Raw genomic sequence first — 17,590 nt, 5'->3', positions numbered from 1 at the left:
ATGGACAAAGCACCCAAACACAGTTACTGGTTCTTTTTTCTAAACAAATTGCTTATAAAATTGGAACTGTTCATGTTTTTTCATGCCATTGGTTGCCTTCTTACTCGTATCTACTACTTTCTTTCTACTTTCTTTCGTAAAAAAAATACTTACGTCTTTCTACTTCTCATGGTCTTTGACATGCGGCCTTTGACTACTATTTTCTCCTAGACATATATTTATAAAATCCAACGAGTTCATATGGTTATAAAGTATTTTTCAAGACAAACCTAAGTATGATTGTTTTCTATCTCTCCAAACTAACATTTAGCGGTCGAAATTTCAAAGTTTGTGAACAGATAAAATCACAAAAACATTGAGTATTATGATCTGAGGGAGTCCATGTTCATGTAGTGACTGGTGAACAAACATCTTTGAACTTCCATGGGCTGAGATCTGCAGAAAATCAAGCAGTAGTGTGCGTTAGGATGTTTTAATTAGACCCCACTGTATGAGATCTATGCCAAATTGAAAACCATTTCTTAAAGAAAGAATCTTATGTGAAACAACAGGATGAGGAGGTTGAATTTGCTCGTGACGACGTGACATGTGGTTGTATGTATATGTACTTGAATCAAAGTTTACGGAATAAATTAAAGCTTGACTCTCAGGAAATTCATTGTTGGACTTCCACATTTTTCATCATTAAACTTTTCCATCCAATGTCCATTTTGAGCTCTAAAAGAAACCAGCACATATGTACGACTGCCTTGAATCTCGAAGAAATTTGACTAGTATTTTTCAGCGCAGAAGCAAATGATAGAAAATGGCAAGTAGAATCTTTGTGTGTCAGCTGACATGCAAAAGCATGAATATGGATAGATGATACATTTTTTTTTTGTTGAGATTGCCAAACTAAATGAGGGCGGACATATCCAGAGTCAACCAAACTATGGCATTAAAAAAAGGTTTGACAAACATAAACCTAGAACAATATTGGTGGGAGAGACAGGGTGACACATTAGATATCTGATCTATTCCAATAAAAATTAGGAAAATACATGTAAAAACTATTAGGCACAGACATTTTTCACCACAGTTTTGCCAATGATTGCAATCTTTTTTCTAAAAAAAGGTGAGCTGTTATTTATGAAGGCAAAAGGACGCAGATCACACACACGATACGCGGTACGCCGGTCGGTGCCGAATAGCGTGACGTGTAGTGTGCGTTGTCGAGCGATGGCCGTGGTAGAGCCAACGGCTGAAATGAAGGCTGTGACTGTGAGCGTACATCTTGGCCCCATGCACACCAAGATAAGACTGCAGGACACATCCGTTTCGGTGAGCAAGTTAGCTGAGCGCCAAGAGGCCTAGCTGCCAAGCTTTTGTCCGTGCTCAAGCCACCAAACGCTTGCAGCTCAACCCTCGGCACGGCAAGAGTATTTGCACGCTAGCTTCATTCGTTCATTGGACTCTCTTACTCCCTCCGTCCCTCGCACACCCGGCCACACGGCAACAAAACAGTCAGAGAAATTAAGAGCAGAGCGAGCGAGAGCGAGAAGCAAGCAAGCAAGCGCCATGGCGGCGTCCAACGGCGAGGCCGTCCACGGCCGGTTCGACGTGATCGTGGTGGGCGCGGGCATCATGGGCAGCTGCGCGGCGTACGCGGCGTCCTCCCGCGGCGCGCGCGCGCTGCTCCTGGAGCGGTTCGACCTGCTCCACCACCGGGGCTCCTCGCACGGCGAGTCCCGCACCATCCGCGCCACCTACCCGCAGCCGCACTACCCGCCCATGGCGCGCCTCTCGCGGCGCCTCTGGGAGGAGGCCCAGGCCGACGCCGGCTACCGCGTGCTCACGCCCACGCCGCACCTCGACCTGGGCCCGCGGGACGACCCCGCGCTCCGCGCCTCCATCAGAAACGGCGGCGCCGCCGAGGTCGCCGCGTCCTGGCCGTGGGCGGGCGTGTTCCGGGTGCCGGAAGGGTGGACGGCGGCCACCAGCGAGCTCGGCGGGGTGATGAAGGCGACCAAGGCGGTGGCCATGTTCCAGGCGCTCGCCGTCAGGAAGGGCGCCGTCGTCAGGGACCGGACGGAGGTGGTTGACATCGCCAAGCCAGGTGAGCACGCGCGCGCACCTCGTGCGCTACTGTCTTCTTCCTCCTCCCACCGACGCCTGAGCTAATCCTCTTGGAAGCACTCGGCTCCTGCATGTGAGCCACTGGCAAGCATGCACGAGCCAGCTGACGTAGCTCTTCCGCGGACCATATGACCATGCAAAAGCTCCTGTGTCCTGAACCTCGCGTAATTAAGAACAAATCCCTGTCACTTCATATCTCATCATCTTCCAATGGTTCCAAGATTGCAAATGTGCAGTTGTGGGATAGTAGCCTAGTAAAAACAAGCACAGGACTTTCATCGTGACGGTTGGTGATTGTACAAGAGGTATTTTCTAGGAAAAGTTGGAGCCTGAAATTTGAGCTAAATCCTTAAACCTTTGATAGATCAGCTTGAGCAATATGCTAAGCGGCAGCCAAGAGTTTATTATCATTATTACATGCAAGTGGTTTTTAAATATGGTTCATTTCTTGTACTCTTAATTGTGACTGCACAGCTAATCTTCTGCTCTCATATGTCACATCACACACGCACTAAAGCATGTAAAATGATTCTAGCATCAGCCTATCTTATTGTTGTTATAGCATAATTTTTCCAACTCAAACTGTACTATTCATTTGAATAATCTCAACAATTTTGTTTGCCACTGATTGTGGAATCAGGCAAGAGGTGAAGTACCCACCAATCTCTGAGACCAAAGAGTATTTTAAACTAGATGATAAAGTTACCGATTTTTAAAAGATACGGAGGATTTGCAAGTTGCAAACCACCACGTGGTCCTAGTGTTCGCGTTCAGAGAGTGAATTTTTGTGAACTGCAAGGACTAATTTCAATGTTCAACCTGAATTTTGTATGCGACTTTCCTCAGCGGATGGATCAATCTTGGTGAGGACAGCGAGTGGCGAGGAATTCCATGGCGCCAAGTGCATCGTAACGGTTGGCGCATGGACAAGCAAGCTGGTCAAGTCAGTCATCGGCATGGACCTGCCGGTGCAGCCGGTGCAGACGCTCATCTGCTACTGGAAGGTGAAGCCCGGCCACGAGAGCGAGCTCACCACGGAGGCCGGCTTCCCGACGTTCGCCAGCTACGGTGACCCCTACATCTACAGCACGCCGTCGATGGAGTTCCCGGGCCTCATCAAGATCGCCAAGCACGGCGGCCCGCCGTGCGACCCGGACAGCAGGGACTGGTCCACGGGCGCCGCCGACCTGGCGGAGCCCGTAGCCCGGTGGATCGACGCCTTCATGCCGGGCCACGTCGACACCGCCGGCGGGCCGGTCATCCGGCAGTCGTGCATGTACTCCATGACGCCCGACGAGGACTACGTGATTGACTTCCTCGGCGGGGAGTTCGGGAAGGACGTCGTCGTCGGCGCGGGGTTCTCCGGCCACGGGTTCAAGATGGGGCCGGCTATCGGGAGGATCCTGGCGGAGATGGCCATGGATGGGGAGGCGAGGACGGCGGCGGAGGCTGGAGTAGACCTCCAGCCCTTAAGGATCGATCGGTTTGTTGACAATCCAAAGGGAAACCTCAAGAATCCTGGAGATCAGGACAAATAACGAGCACCGTCCCTCTATGGGAGATCAGATCTTCAACCATTCATGATCAAGTCAAAATGTGTGTATGGCATGGCAATTGCTTTGTCTGGAATAATCTGTCGAACATTGCATTGTAAAACTTTCCTTTGTTCTGTTGGAGTGTCAGGAAATTGAAGTGCATCGCCTTTGCATGTGTACCAAAAGCCACCAGCTCAACTGCATTCAGCTGTGGATAAATGTTTCAGTATTAACTGGTTTGTTGAGAACTTGCGATGCCTCTTGTGTAGTTCTGAATTCTGATGATCATAGGCTGGCAATCAAATCCCTTGAGCAGATTTTGTTTTAGTTCTAAGGAATCCCTTGTGAGGATTCCTTTTTTTTTCACTCTTTTACTTTGGCACAGATCTTAGCATGCACCCTCACATGTGGAGTTGGTAACCAAAGTGCCCCTAGTCGTGTTCATGCATGGAATCTAAACGAAAGAGACCTGCCTCCCAACCATTTGCCAGATGCTGATGGTACATTATTGCAAGGTCACTGCAGGAATATGGTAGAACTCAGGTACCTCCAAAAACGCAGAACTAGCTCGAACAGCTCGGGGGTCAGTTCTACTACTGATTGCTGTTGATTTGGTGAAGAGATGAGCATGTATATACCGTCTTCGTTTTCAGCTGATGCAAGTCTTCAAGCTAGCGCTAATTGAGCACGCGTTGCTTGTCCCATCTAATGTCCGATTAGGTGGCATCTCTATCTCAGAGATTACAGCAGGCTTGACTCATATTCTGATCCTATCACATGATGATGCGTGTCGCTGCCATAGGCTCATCGCTGATTGTCCGTCCCTGTCGGAAGCTTTGTCGTTTGTTCTTATTTTGGTTGCTGTTTTTCTCTTTCCAGTAGTTTGTTTGGTTGTTGTTGTGCCTCAACTGTGGCACGTCATTCATTTGCCGTATGCTCTCCTGTATCTACTAGCTGACTCCCACTGCAATTAGTCTTGAAATACCGTTGTGCAGTGGCGGCGGCAGGATCAAAATTTAGCTTACTTCTTCCTCCTCCATCTCCACCCTTTCTTCCTCTTTTCTTCTTATTTTTCCTCTCCTCACCTCGTCTTCTTCCTTTTCTTTGTGTGTGTGGGTGGGTGGGGGCTACAGCCCCCTTAGATCCGTCCCTGCCGTTATGGTCGTGTGTAACATTCTTTTCCTCTTAGTGAAGAGAGAATTCTCGAAAACAAATATCCTCTTTGAGAACCAAATATGAATAGATTGTGCATAGCCTGCTTGGCAGTTGCGGAGCTAGAAAACAAGTTAAGAGGGGCCCATTAGTACTAATATGTTGCTTAACATATTGATATTTTAATTTATAAGCACTAATTTGTAGCTAGTCAATAGTATTTGCAATTGGCAAGAAGTGGCCATGGCCCTCTTTGGCCAACATGTAGCTCCGCCAATGCTGCTTGGTTGGGCTCCAAAATTTGCCCAACCAAAATTAGGACAAGCCCAAAAACTTTGGCACTTGTTTGACACCCAATCAAGTGATATCTTCAAGTTTTTGCCTAGATTTTGGTTAAAATTTTTTATCATGACTATGTTTTGGCATGCCCTGGATTTGGCATGGCAAATTTTGGAGTCAAACCAATCAGGCTCAGCATACCTATTCATAGGAGAGCTCTCTTCTTCTTTCTCATCTAACTCCACGCCCTCTTCCACTTCTTTTTCTTCACTTCCCTCTCTCCTCCTCTTCCTTTAACTCAAATTGAGTTTCTGGCCCACACACACAATGTTTGCCTACATGGTTGTTTAGTCCGTTTACACGCTGTGTAAACACTACACAATGCCTAGCCGTGTCCGTTTAATACCTGTTTATCATGTTTAATTGATCATTTAGTTCGAATAAAAAACTAAATGGTAGGTGACCGACTGTTTAGCATTTAGAATAAATTACACATACAAAGTACACCTGCTATCACAATTTTCTGATGAACCATAGTGCCTGCCTTCAGTGACTTGTCCGGAACTATGATATTTGTAGGATATGTAGTCAAGGTCTCAAGGAGACGACATGATAAGTTGATAATGATGCTGTAATTTTCAGAGGGGCAAAATCAGGCTCCTATTGTTCATCTCATCACAGTGGGGCCACCATCCGGATGATTTTTTTTTTGTAACTTGTAACATGGACTCGTGTCCATTCCTAGGCCATCCAAGACACTTGCAGAAAATTAAGCTTCATTTGAAAGAGATATTCCTATTATATAAATGGTAAGTGCTAGCTGGGATTTACTAGAAAAATAAGAAGGAAGTTGTGGTGGGCAGAGGATGCCCAGACTACATATACACTAGTAAGTGCCATAAATTCGAAATTAAATAAAAAGTAATTTATTCTTATTTTTCAAAACAAAAATATTATATGAACAAAAGCCAAATGCTCCCCTCTCATATGTGACATGGCCGAATTATATCTGATAGGATTTGCCTCTAGAACAAAAAGTGAGGTCTCTATTCGATCGGTTAGAACTTAAAAGTGCAGTGAAACGGTGTACCGCAAATTTTGGGGCAGCCCAGAAAACAGCCCCATGTATTTCACTTGGGCTCACATCGCAGCATGGTGAAACTGAACTCGCGATCCACCGTTTCCTCTGGTCATGCTCATGGTATCTAGCATGAAAGAGACGCGCGCGTGCCTCTCAGCTCTCAGCCATTTGCCGGAATTCACACAGCTCCAAAACCCAGTATGCAAGTGTCCTTATTAATCCAGAAGCCTTTACACACAGTACGTGCGACAAGAGATTATCTTCTTGACTCAAGCAAGGGTCAGTTGATCCTCAGCCAACCATATGCAAGTGCAGAAGCTAGCCATTGGGTGACCTGTTACTGTTAGGCGGCACCGGCATCGCCATCTCGGAGACGACAGAAGGATTGGAAGTCTTAATCCTGATCTTATCATCTGATGCATGCTGTCAGATCGAGCTGATGTGTTCCTTCCATATGTCCTGGGGCTTCGTCGCCACAAGATATCCAACGAATCGCAGTGGAAGATGACTCAGCCAGCCCAGCGCTGTAATTATTATCAGAGCCGAAATTCAATCTCCACGACCACGTGCTCACTTTGACTGGGTGAGTCAGCGTCAGTCAACTGATGTTGGATGGTTGTCGTCACAGATACGTTCCTCCGCTGCTCCCCAGGCCAAACGCTTGCAGACAAGAAGCATCTAGTACATTTTGGTAGTAGACCCACTTGCTGATATGTTAAGTTCAGTACAAGTAATAAGAATTTTTGCAAGGGAAAAACCATATTCCATTTGTTTTATTTTCGGATCCAGCAATGTCACTGGCTACCAAGACCTTGACGTCTATGGGCGAAACTTCTCCATAATCCAAGACACGTAGTCGTAATTCTATGTAACGATGATTAACCGTGAACAAGATAAAATTCAAAGCTTTCAACTCCTTAATTTCACATATATATTCAGGGGTGAAAATAAGCTTAGGGCCGGATCTAAGCGTATGGTGGTATTTTCATACTGTAGCTATTGTAGGTTAAAAGATCCAAGGCTAGCTAGCTCTAATTTGTCTATTAGTGGCGCTTGGCATCGGTCTAGCCCAGTTATACCCAGACTCTCCTCCCTTGCTTGAGCATCGAAGCATCGGGCTTTCAAATTATCCATGGCACGCACGCCACTCTCTACGGTAATCTTCGCTATTTTCATGAAGTGGCAGAGGCGTATAAACTATAGAAGACACATCCTCGGCCTCCAAATGTGATTCTGTTCTCTCATTGTCTCTTATATTCCTCAGGAATGAGAATGATCTGGGATGGGGTGGGATCGACGAGGAAGGTGAGGTGGGATGGGTGCAAGGGGTGCTCAAGCCCCGTGCCCCTACACCGTTAGGTCCATCATCAAGACAATGTCATTTCTTTTCATGAATAGAAGTAAGACGTCTAATTTAAAATTGATGATACATCACTTATTAGGTTAATTGTTCAGGTTGAATTAGGCTTGGTCGATTGGTTGTGGACTCGTGGGAACCGAGCGGCTCAACTTGTACCCTGGTAAGGTTTCTTGGATGGAAGTCCACCAAAATTTGAGTTATCGACTCGGTACTGGTACTTGTATTTTTTTGAATTTATTATATGATTTAACTGGCGATATTCTTTCAGTGGTAGGCGACACGTGCCCGTCAATAACGAGGCATCAGTGGTGACTTCGTCAATCTCGAGAATTCGTCGACTCAGTCTCTTAGAGGTACTCATAGGGGTAAAGTTATGTGCATGTATTCATAAAGTTAGGTGTATGTGTTTATGTAAGGGTTTGCGTTGTGTTAAAAAAAAGTAAACATAGGCTTAAGAGTCAAGACCACGGTGTGCTTGGGGGTCTATGGTTCCGTTGGAGGGATATAGATGAGTCAAACTGTGATACAATCCACGCAAGTATAACAGGACTCTGATAAGGGATATGGGGTCGTCTTTTACTGCAAGACCACATTATGGAGCGGCCTTGCTCGAACCTAGCCGTTATAGCATCTCCAAGAGTGACAAATATTACGTCCAAAACTCAGTTTTGTGAATGGATACAACGCCTCCAACAGTGGCCCAATCTGAAGGCTAATTTTTTACGCGCCTAATACTAGAGCCAGCTGGAGCCATATTTGGCCCGCTCGCGCTCGTTCCCGATCCACGAAATCGATCCAATGCGCGCCAACGTTTCTTCCTCGCGTTTTCTCTCCGGTAGCGCACAATTTCCCCTCTGCGCCCTCCAATTTTTCTACGCTGGCGCCGACGGCTCATGCCCTGTTCTCCGTCGGCCCATCGGCCTCTCCAACCATCGCAGGTGACGTCGCCGCAAGGCCGACGGTCTCATCATCTTCCGCTGCGTTCTTGTCGAGTTCCGCCGTCAGGATCAATTTCACTCATCGAGTGCTGCTTCGCCGCAGTTTGCAGTTGCCGCCGGCACCTGCCCGCGTTGTTTTTCTTTGATGGAGGACAAGGCCATGATCAGTGCCTGCCTAGGGCGTCATCCTTTTCACTTGCAGAGTTCTTCTAGTCTAGGCGTTGGATATCTACTCCGGCACATCGTCCTTGAGACCTTTTACAGGGACACAGCACTGGGTCAAGGGCTCAAGGCATTCTGTTCTTTGTTGACGGAATCTCGCGTGGTTCGTTTGGTAGTTCTTGCGAAGAAATATCAACAGCTGGTCCATAAGTAGATGATGTGGCAGGAATTCATTTTTTTGGGAACTAATTATTAAAAACTGTTGGAGAGGAAGTCTTTTTTTCTGCTCCCAATGGTTTTTGGCAAGTCCAAAAACCAGGTTTTGGGGACTCTAATTTTTGGGCACTCTTAGAGATGCTTTTAGTTGCAAGCAACAATTTTTCCTTATGTTCACTAGAATCTAGTCCACTAGCTGGACAGTCAATTTTACAACTACAATTCTGCAAATGCACAAGGTATGGTAGCCAAATGCCAGAAAATAATTCATTCTTCAGTCTCTTCTCGGATCTCTACATTGATCCATGCCTGCTGTCCCTATGTTCATCTGCGCTCAGATCTTCCATTTCTTCACCCACCTCTTCGAGAAGCTTCAGCTTCACCTTTCTCGTGATCGACATGAATCATGCATGCGTGAACAAGACCAACCGAGCGCCGTCAGAAAAAGAAGGCGAGCACTAGCAGTAGCAGGAGCCGTGGCCGGATGTATATTGTGCTCGCCGACGAGGCCGCCATCGCTGGTTGACGGCCCCCTCCGCCGCCGCCGTAGTTGTAAATCGGCGGCTGGAAACCACCGTTGCTGTAAACCGGCGGCGCATTGTTGCCACCGTTGTACACCGGCAGCGCATTGTTGGCGCCGTCGGTGCTCTGGCCGTCCATCTGTGCTCCGAGAAACACGGCATCCGACTTCTTTATCCTGACGACACAAGTCCGAACAACGAAAGCTATTACATTCGTATTGTCATGCATTGGAAATGGATCGTCAATGGCAGGTTTGTTGTTTAACAATTGAATTACCCGGAGGTCGGGAGGCAGAAGGCGATGGTGTAGTCGGAGGCTTTGCAGGTGAAGGTGCTGGTGCTGTCGTCGTAGGCGTAGCTGTACGCGCGCGGGCAGGCCGACTTGAAGATGGAGGAGTACACCGTCGGGTGGCACGCGTCGGGCGTCGCGTACGAGCCGCTGCAGCAGTACCTGTCCTGCCCGAACGCCTCGCACGCGCTCCGGCACGCGATCGCGCCGCCGCCGCAGTCCACCTGCAGCTCCTTCGGGCACGCTGCCGGCCGATCACCATCGACGGAGAACACAAAATTAAAGCCATGGTTAGTCAGATGCCGGCCGGTGGCAATGCATTTTCACCGGCGCATGGGAGTGGCACTCACAGCGGTTGAGGTCGGCCATGCAGCCGGTGGCGTTGCAGGCGCCGCCTGTGCGCGCCCGCGGGATCGCGACGACGGGCAGGTTGTAGCCGTCGACGAGGCTCACGTCGTAGAAGTCCTGGCCGCCGCTCCCGTCCAGAGTGACCTCGAACAGCGTCGCCGGCGGCGTCGCGCCGGCGCCGCGGCACTCCAACCGCCCGCCGCAGTCGCCTGTGTTGCAGACGCCCGCGCCGTCGGCGTCGAACACGCACCCCGTCCGCGCCCATATCCGCCCCGACCACCCCGCCGGCGCCGCGAGCTGGACCGTCTGCCCGGGTTCTAGCTTGAATCCCGTCGTGGACAGCTGCGGCGTGCCGGAGCCGGCGAGCGTCCCCGGCCAGATCGGGTGGGGGCAGTAGTTCGAGACCGTGAACGTCATGGCCATTGAAGCATGGCACCATCGCGCGAACACTAAAAGAACAAGCAGCCATAGATTGCAACTTCTTGGTGGTTCTCCCATGCTACTGATTTGGCTATGGCAATAAATGCGGCAACTGATGTGGATCGGACGGAGAAAGGGGAAGACATTTGGGGCATCCTTGAGAGATTTAAAGGTAAGGCAAGTGCTGCGGAGAAAGCTTTTCTTGGTGACCTTGGTTTAGCATGTCGCATGGATGGGGTGGCCTGGGAAAGAAGAAATACCTTTTGCGATGATGCAAGCTGATGATGTTAACATGAGTTACTTGGCCTAGGCCCATGCCGGTAATGCTTGTGACTGTGTATATGCCTTAATTCCTGGCCAGATATACTTTGTTTTGCTTTTGCCGGTCTGAACCAATCTTTGGTGTCTACAGCCTGAACATTACTTAGCAATGAACTTTTGTCTCTAACTTGTACAGGATGCGATTGTCAGTACTATACATGGACATGCAGATAAACATTCTTTTTCATTGCATGCAGAAACAAGATCTTGAGTTAGCATTACTAATGCCAGAGTATCGCAGCATCAAGAGTTCAAGATTCTGAATTTCCTACTTGTTAATGCAATTCACTTGGACTAAAATGGAATTATCAGCAACTATCTCATTGAGGAATTATAATTACTGGAATCAAAGTATATGCCATTTCAAAATGGTATGTAATTTTCATCACATAGCCTATGAATCTACGATAGAATCCTGAGAAGATGCTTCAGGAGGCAAACATGCCTTTGTATCGGTAAGAACTACTGTACAAGGAAAGAATCACATAAGAAAGCGTCAGCGTCAACAAACGGGCACAATGATCTACAGAGATGCATCTATATATTCCAGGCATGAACTTTGCGATTGGATCAGGTGAAGCATCAGCCTGATTGGGTCACACAGAGAATAGATCATACAGGATCTAGCAAACTTATGCTGGCTCTGCACTCCGCAGTGCCTACCTTCCAAGTCATCTCAGACGTGTATCTACGTTTGATATCATAAACAATATACAAGCTAATAGTCTCAATTTAAGAATACAGAAAGTGATCATAAAAAATTCATCAAGGCGCAATGTCACACGTAATCCATTGCAGAGGCGAACCTTGTTTAGCAAATGCAGGATGGTACAACAGGATGAGAGCTACAGATGCACACAATAGCACTGTATTTAGGAGGAAAAACAACGGTCCTGCCATTTTTTTAGAACAAAATGGATGAAACATTACATGTCTAAAAGTTTGCCACATCATAGGAGTACTCAGTCTTGTCAGAAGCACAACAAACAAGTTTTCTCTTGCAGTACCACTACATAAATGCTAAAATAGAAATTTAGCATCATTTTCAAATGCTAAAAGATAAGATTTATGAAGCCACTTCATCTTTATGTTCTTCAGCATCGCCCTCAGGAGCATCGGAGTCAACTATTGTGATACCCTCAAGATCTAAGGGTTTTCCAGTCATTGGATGAATGGGGCGCCTATCACGAGGCCCACCCTTAGGAGTCATGGCAAGCATTGGAGGTGGGGGAAGGAGTCCAGCCCGAAAGAGAATGCGCTGAACTGGATCTGATGGTTGTGCCCCAACTGACAGCCAATACCTATGCCGGAAGAAAGTTATACTTTGTTACATAGCCTTCAAAGCAGGAAAGGATAACAGCACAGCATATATCTTGGAAGTAACTTGATCAAAGAAGAAATCAACGTCAGTAAGGTTGCTTGGTTCTTGCCAAAATGCTAAAAAAAAGGGGAAAGGTAGATAATACAGGGCAGGTGGTATTATCCCTCTAGTTATGCTACCATGAACATCTTACACATTCCACAGCTCCATCTTAATTTCTTTACCTATCTTCTTCAATAATTTTCCTATTAAAAATCTTCTCAGAGAGAGGTAAGTACAACAATCCTTTGCAATTGGCACTACGAATTAACTAGCAGACAGAATCACCTCAGACCACACAAACTCTACCATTTTCCCCACCTTCCCAACATCCAAAATGGTATGATCTAACCTCAACTTAAGCATGAAACCAAAACACTAATCCAACCGAACGTCTAAACTAGTCTCCAAGTAAATCTTATGTACGTCTTTCGAAATCAATCACACATTTAGTTTAAACATCTTGTGGGAATCAGGCCCCTGTTAACAACTCTTCTTTAAACTACGTTATACTAGTCACAGTAATAGCTGCAATACACAAGATTCCGCTAAAGTAATAAACAAGACACACAAATGGCGAGCAAGTGAAACGTACTTCACCCGGTCGAATTTCAGACCCATCCTCTTGCCACCATCCTGCCCTGCACACAGCAACAAGAAAAACACACAGCTTTTATCAGGTATTCAGTCACAGCTATACTCCTCAAAGCACATATAACCGTATTTCACTACTCTCCCCATCTGAAACAGCGTTACAAGACGAGGACGCACGCACAATCAATGGGGGAGAAAACTAAGCTGGTCAGCAACAGCTGCAGAAAATGGTTCTTGAGCCGGTAAATAAACGGATCAATCAATCTTACGGGGGCATTCGAGGGCACGCGGCAAGAGAGAGGAAGGAGGGCAGTAGCGTAACCTAACCTGGCAGCGGGTTGTAGTAGCCGAGGACCTCGAGGTGCTTGCCGTCGCGCGGGGAGCGGCTGTCGGCGGCCATCACTCGGTAGAAGGGCCGGTTCCGGCACCCGAACCGCGCCAGCCGGATCCGGACCACCATGGTTTCGGCTTCCTTGATTTCCTCGCCGGCGCCGGCGCCGCCGCCTTCTCACCTCCTACGGCTGCGCTGCGGGTCGTCGTGTGGGCGCAAGGGTTCAAGGGAGGGGATGAGAGAGTGCGAGCGAGATCAACAGAGTGGGCTTCGATATGGGCTGGATCTATACATTCGTATTGCATATGGCCCTTGCAATTTGTTCACATGATTAAGAGTTGTGGGCGGAAGAGGAAAGCGTTCGGAAAAGTTAGTTTATAGGCCAATTTTTTAGGCCCACTTACATTCAAAGTTAGGTCTCGTTTAGTTGGCTGAGGTGCCAAATTACTGTGCCAGCACTGTAGCACACTGTAGCGTGTCGTTTGTATTTGTGAATTATTGTCCAAATATTGACTAATTAGACTCAAAAGATTCGTCTCGCAAAGTACAACAATACTGTGCAATTAGTTTTTAATTTCGTCTACATTTAGTACTCCATGCATGTACCGCAAATTTGATGTGATGGGGAATCTTCTTTTTGCATAGTGTCAAAGTTGGGAGTTGGGAGGTAACTAAACATGGCCTTAGCCAATTAGAGCCCGTCTCGCCTTTTTGCTGACAAATTATGATTCATTTTGCATGGATGACAAAAAATAACATGTGAAACTCACATTAGCTTCATCAATAATAACATCTGTATATGCATCATATCAACATCTTGAAAGTACACTAAACTTCCTTTGCTCATACAGTTATTTTCAGTTTAGAGTGTAGAAGGAAAGCAATCAATAGTCCAGTACATTAGGCTTCAGGTAGCACCAGCATCACCATAATAGAGCGCTGCTCTCGGCATGACTGCTCATAGACACACAGTAATGCTTGCCTCGGGCACTGGAGGCTGGAGCGAGCATACGGCTTACTGCACACTCTAGTCAGCCACTCCAAAGCGCGCTTGACACGGTTGGTCCCGAGCCATGCTTTTCCTGCCCAAAAGACACAGGCACAAATGCAGGTTATACTTTATCCAAGAACACAGAGAACAAGGAGTGGGGGATGAGGAAAGAATAAGCAGCAGGAATTATTGAACAAACAATTATATGCTTTCTTGTTCGCATTGACATTGTTCTCTAACAAATGGCAACAATCTCAGCATCATTGTCCATAACAAGTGTCAATGATCCATGATGCTGTGCATGTTTTTCCTACCTACGAACACCTAAAAGCGAAAGAACCGGCAAGGACAGCCATTTCTTGCTGGGATCAACAACTAAGAAAAGATCTATCTGTCAATAAACTAGAAACTCCTACCAGCATTAGCTTCAAGGAAACTGTACACGAGCACGGAGCTGTCTTCTATCTCCCATCGCAGATGCATTGTATCTGTCTGGGAAAACCTCCACACTAAAACAATCCCTGTCAGAAGAAATCAAGGCAATATGGATTTAGTCATCGGAAAATATATTCAGTGTAATTCTTCAACAAAAGTAACTGGTCGTTACACAAATTTGCCTACTGAGGCAGAACATTTTTTTTACAACAATCAAGAAATACTGGAGGATTGTTTGATTTTGAAGCAAAGGTTCACATGACAACACATTCTGAAGAAACCGCATAGAATGTGCATGCACACTTATATACATCAATATTTGCAGATGGGATGAGATAACCTTTGGGGAAAGCAGACCAGAACTAAGCGCCCCGCCCCCCCAAACACACAGACACACACAAATTTGATCCTAGGTACACCAAAATATTTGTATATAAAGGCATCGGCGCTTCTATGCTCAATTTGTGCGAATTCTACTAAGCGTGAAAACTGAAAATAATTCTTAACAGAAAGTTGTGAAGAAATGTGTTTTAATTTTTATGTACCATTAGGTAGATGAAAATTATAAACTAAATACTCTAATCTTTTTCTACATTCTCCTACTATCCATGTCAACTGTCTAAGAGCCTAACTTCCATGCTTCCATAATGCTTTGGTAGCTACCCGAAAGTTAGCGTCCATTGAACAACAAGAGGAATGATTGACTTCTGTCCCCCGACAATGTTGGGTTGCGTTATACCAACAAGTATGAATTAACACATATATTTCACTTATTCTGGTATTAACGGTCATAGCAAGTAACAATGCTACTTGTCAGCTGCAAATTGTTGTTTCCATTGCAACTGCAGATTCTTACCAAAAGCAAAGTGCAGCAGAAAGATAGCATAATAGTATTACATTTACATTTAAAAAAATCTATCTTCATATGAATACTTAGCTAAAGTTGATAGGAGTTCCTATAAAATCCAACCTGGCACCTCTCTCATTCTTAATCATGGAAGGTGCTCCTGTGGAGTGAATTCATCTAGAAGAAATCTAGCTTCTAGCTACTCACATTTCAGTTTCCAAGTGGATGACCGATGTGAAATAGGCAATTTTTATAGGCCAGTTAGTTCTGCCGTGAATATATGAATGCTTACTAACAAATCTTGGCCGTGGAGTAAGTATGTCGGCAACAAGTGCTTGCGTGCCTAAGTTTCTTACAAACAACTTTTGATGTGATTCATTGAATTGGTCGTTGTTTGGACGCTGACGTTGAATGACATTACAAGTTTATCAGTAACCCAAATTGACGTGTTTCCATCAATCAGTCACCAAGAGTAATTACGGGTCAATCTCTCTCACATATCAATGACGTATGATTGATCTATTCAACTTCAAAGAGCACAACTAAGGCCCGTTCCTACTTTGTGGTGTACTCCAGTGATGTCTTTAGCACCCAGTTTAATAATGATGTGAACACAAACGTGACACTGCGCAATTTCATATTATGGAGTGCTTCACAAGTAAAATTCTTTATTCATCACAGAAAGAACTTTCACTACAGATTGGAACCTATCCACACATTACTGCTGCAAATCAGGGGGCATACAAAAGACAAGGCCTACCAAAAAGACTTGTTGATAGCAAGAATAGACAGGTCATTTAGATGTTGCTGTGCACATGGTTAGGAACTTAGGATGCCTTTGAACCATTTGCAGGTATAATGTGTCTATCAGCACAAAGTATGAATTTACTTTTAAACGCTGAAGAAATTACCATATTTTCAATTGCTGCGCATCCAGATGGATACGGAACATGTTTCAGATGTTTGCGTCCAGATGATGAAGAACACATTTCTTTTTTGGGATCAATACATGTATAACTATGTATGTTAAATTTTGCTCCAAGTTTTTTAACAAATGACTATGATACAGAAACAGAGAAAATCACTTATAATTTTGAAGTGCCAACAATCTGAAATGTGTATACACAGCACAGGTATGACGAAACTTCCAGAATCACTGTCAATGACTCATAGTCGTTTGCGTGATCCTCTACCACAAGGCTAGGTCTCAGGCTTCTGTGATGGTTTTGTTGTCATTAGCATATACCTGAGTATGCTACATTTAATCCCTTGGTCATCAGTTTACCTTTGTTTTACTCACAAAGTTTTTGTTTTAATTGACACATGTTCTTTTCTTTGTAAGAATAACCACAAAAATTAAGAATATGCACCATGACAGGCATTAAACACAAACTGCTCCTACAGAAAAAAAAAATCAAGGATATTTTCATCTTTTCAAGGCAAAATCTACGATATTCACCTTTCTGAGTCAAAATTCCAAAGGCATGAAATAGAATAGTTTAAATAATAAGATCACTCCAGAATGTGTCCAGCAGATGCAGCATACTAGTGTACCTGTATTCATGCTGGAATCAAGATTACTTGTGTGCAACCATTCTCTTGTCGCTACTGGCAGAGCGATTCTTAAATCCAAGCACGTTGATTTCTTTTATTGGAGTTTTAAGTAGTGTCAGAACTTCATTCATTTAAGATGTGGATACTTGGACACACAGAGATGAACAAATTCTACTATCGAGCATGGCCCATATTCATCTTAAGTTTACCAACTCACTGTAAGCTTTTTTTTCCACACTTATTTATACTAATATGAGCATTAAATTGTTAGGAAGCTACTAAGATGGCATTAGCACAAATAAATATGCATGAGACAATCAGACAAACTAATTGCACCAGCAGAAGTAAAACATTGATGTGTTACCTGATTAGGAATTGGAGGTTGCTGTACATCTACACCTCACTTTCTAGACAAGCCATACTACTGCCCTTGGAACACCCAACTATCTGCAAGCAGTCAGCAAGTAGTGATCAACAAGCTGAAGATAGAATAGCCATTTAGTTGGCAGATCAATTACTAGACCACCAAATGCAAGCGTAAAAAACTGACAACTGTCACAGGTGTTTAAGGCAAGCAATAGATGTTAGAACTAAGTAATTAGCATGTGAAGAGTTCAAATCAGTATTGATAAACAGCCTAACTGAATATTCCCTTTTTTTTGCTAGAGTATAATATCAAAGATTTTCCTACTTGCAGAAATTCACGAGTACAGTATATGCTGAAGCAACTCAAATACAGAA

General features: G+C 45.3%; 3 protein-coding genes across 3 annotated transcripts; 1 reads left to right on the top strand and 2 right to left on the bottom strand.

Annotated features, from left to right (window-relative positions):
* Positions 1 to 1,300: 1,300 nt before the first annotated feature.
* On the top strand, positions 1,301 to 3,898 carry LOC117842269 (probable sarcosine oxidase). Its single transcript, XM_034722658.2, has 2 exons — positions 1,301 to 2,095; positions 2,962 to 3,898. Exons 1-2 carry the CDS (start codon positions 1,558 to 1,560, stop codon positions 3,651 to 3,653), a joined length of 1,230 nt encoding a protein of 409 aa, XP_034578549.1. The 5' UTR covers positions 1,301 to 1,557; the 3' UTR covers positions 3,654 to 3,898.
* A 4,944-nt stretch (positions 3,899 to 8,842) lies between these two features.
* On the bottom strand, positions 8,843 to 10,759 carry LOC117846361 (pathogenesis-related thaumatin-like protein 3.5). The gene is made up of 3 exons (XM_034727502.2): positions 9,999 to 10,759; positions 9,637 to 9,892; positions 8,843 to 9,535 (listed from the first exon to the last, which is right to left on the bottom strand). Exons 1-3 carry the CDS (start codon positions 10,492 to 10,494, stop codon positions 9,277 to 9,279), a joined length of 1,011 nt encoding a protein of 336 aa, XP_034583393.1. The 5' UTR covers positions 10,495 to 10,759; the 3' UTR covers positions 8,843 to 9,276.
* A 739-nt stretch (positions 10,760 to 11,498) lies between these two features.
* On the bottom strand, positions 11,499 to 13,352 carry LOC117846362 (small ribosomal subunit protein bS16m/bS16c). Its single transcript, XM_034727503.2, has 3 exons — positions 13,019 to 13,352; positions 12,693 to 12,738; positions 11,499 to 12,038 (listed from the first exon to the last, which is right to left on the bottom strand). Exons 1-3 carry the CDS (start codon positions 13,149 to 13,151, stop codon positions 11,804 to 11,806), a joined length of 414 nt encoding a protein of 137 aa, XP_034583394.1. The 5' UTR covers positions 13,152 to 13,352; the 3' UTR covers positions 11,499 to 11,803.
* Positions 13,353 to 17,590: the final 4,238 nt, after the last annotated feature.

The sequence above is a fragment of the Setaria viridis genome, chromosome 2, assembly GCF_005286985.2.
Source record: "Setaria viridis chromosome 2, Setaria_viridis_v4.0, whole genome shotgun sequence".
Taxonomy (NCBI): Eukaryota; Viridiplantae; Streptophyta; class Magnoliopsida; order Poales; family Poaceae; genus Setaria; species Setaria viridis.
This window is presented reverse-complemented; position numbering and strand designations above follow the sequence as displayed.

What these genes read in the sequence shown, in the direction of transcription:
- LOC117842269 (XM_034722658.2), top strand. Translation starts at nt 1,558, where the DNA reads ATGGCGGCGTCCAACGGCGAGGCCGTCCACGGCCGGTTCGACGTGATC. An exon ending in GGTTGACATCGCCAAGCCAG is followed by an intron (nt 2,096 to 2,961) that starts GTGAGCACGCGC and finishes GACTTTCCTCAG; the next exon opens with CGGATGGATCAATCTTGGTG.
- LOC117846362 (XM_034727503.2), bottom strand. Translation starts at nt 13,151, where the DNA reads ATGGTGGTCCGGATCCGGCTGGCGCGGTTCGGGTGCCGGAACCGGCCC. An exon ending in CTACTACAACCCGCTGCCAG is followed by an intron (nt 12,739 to 13,018) that starts GTTAGGTTACGC and finishes TGCTGTGTGCAG; the next exon opens with GGCAGGATGGTGGCAAGAGG. An exon ending in CTGAAATTCGACCGGGTGAA is followed by an intron (nt 12,039 to 12,692) that starts GTACGTTTCACT and finishes CTTCCGGCATAG; the next exon opens with GTATTGGCTGTCAGTTGGGG.
- LOC117846361 (XM_034727502.2), bottom strand. Translation starts at nt 10,494, where the DNA reads ATGGGAGAACCACCAAGAAGTTGCAATCTATGGCTGCTTGTTCTTTTA. An exon ending in CATGGCCGACCTCAACCGCT is followed by an intron (nt 9,893 to 9,998) that starts GTGAGTGCCACT and finishes ATCGGCCGGCAG; the next exon opens with CGTGCCCGAAGGAGCTGCAG. An exon ending in TTCTGCCTCCCGACCTCCGG is followed by an intron (nt 9,536 to 9,636) that starts GTAATTCAATTG and finishes TTGTGTCGTCAG; the next exon opens with GATAAAGAAGTCGGATGCCG.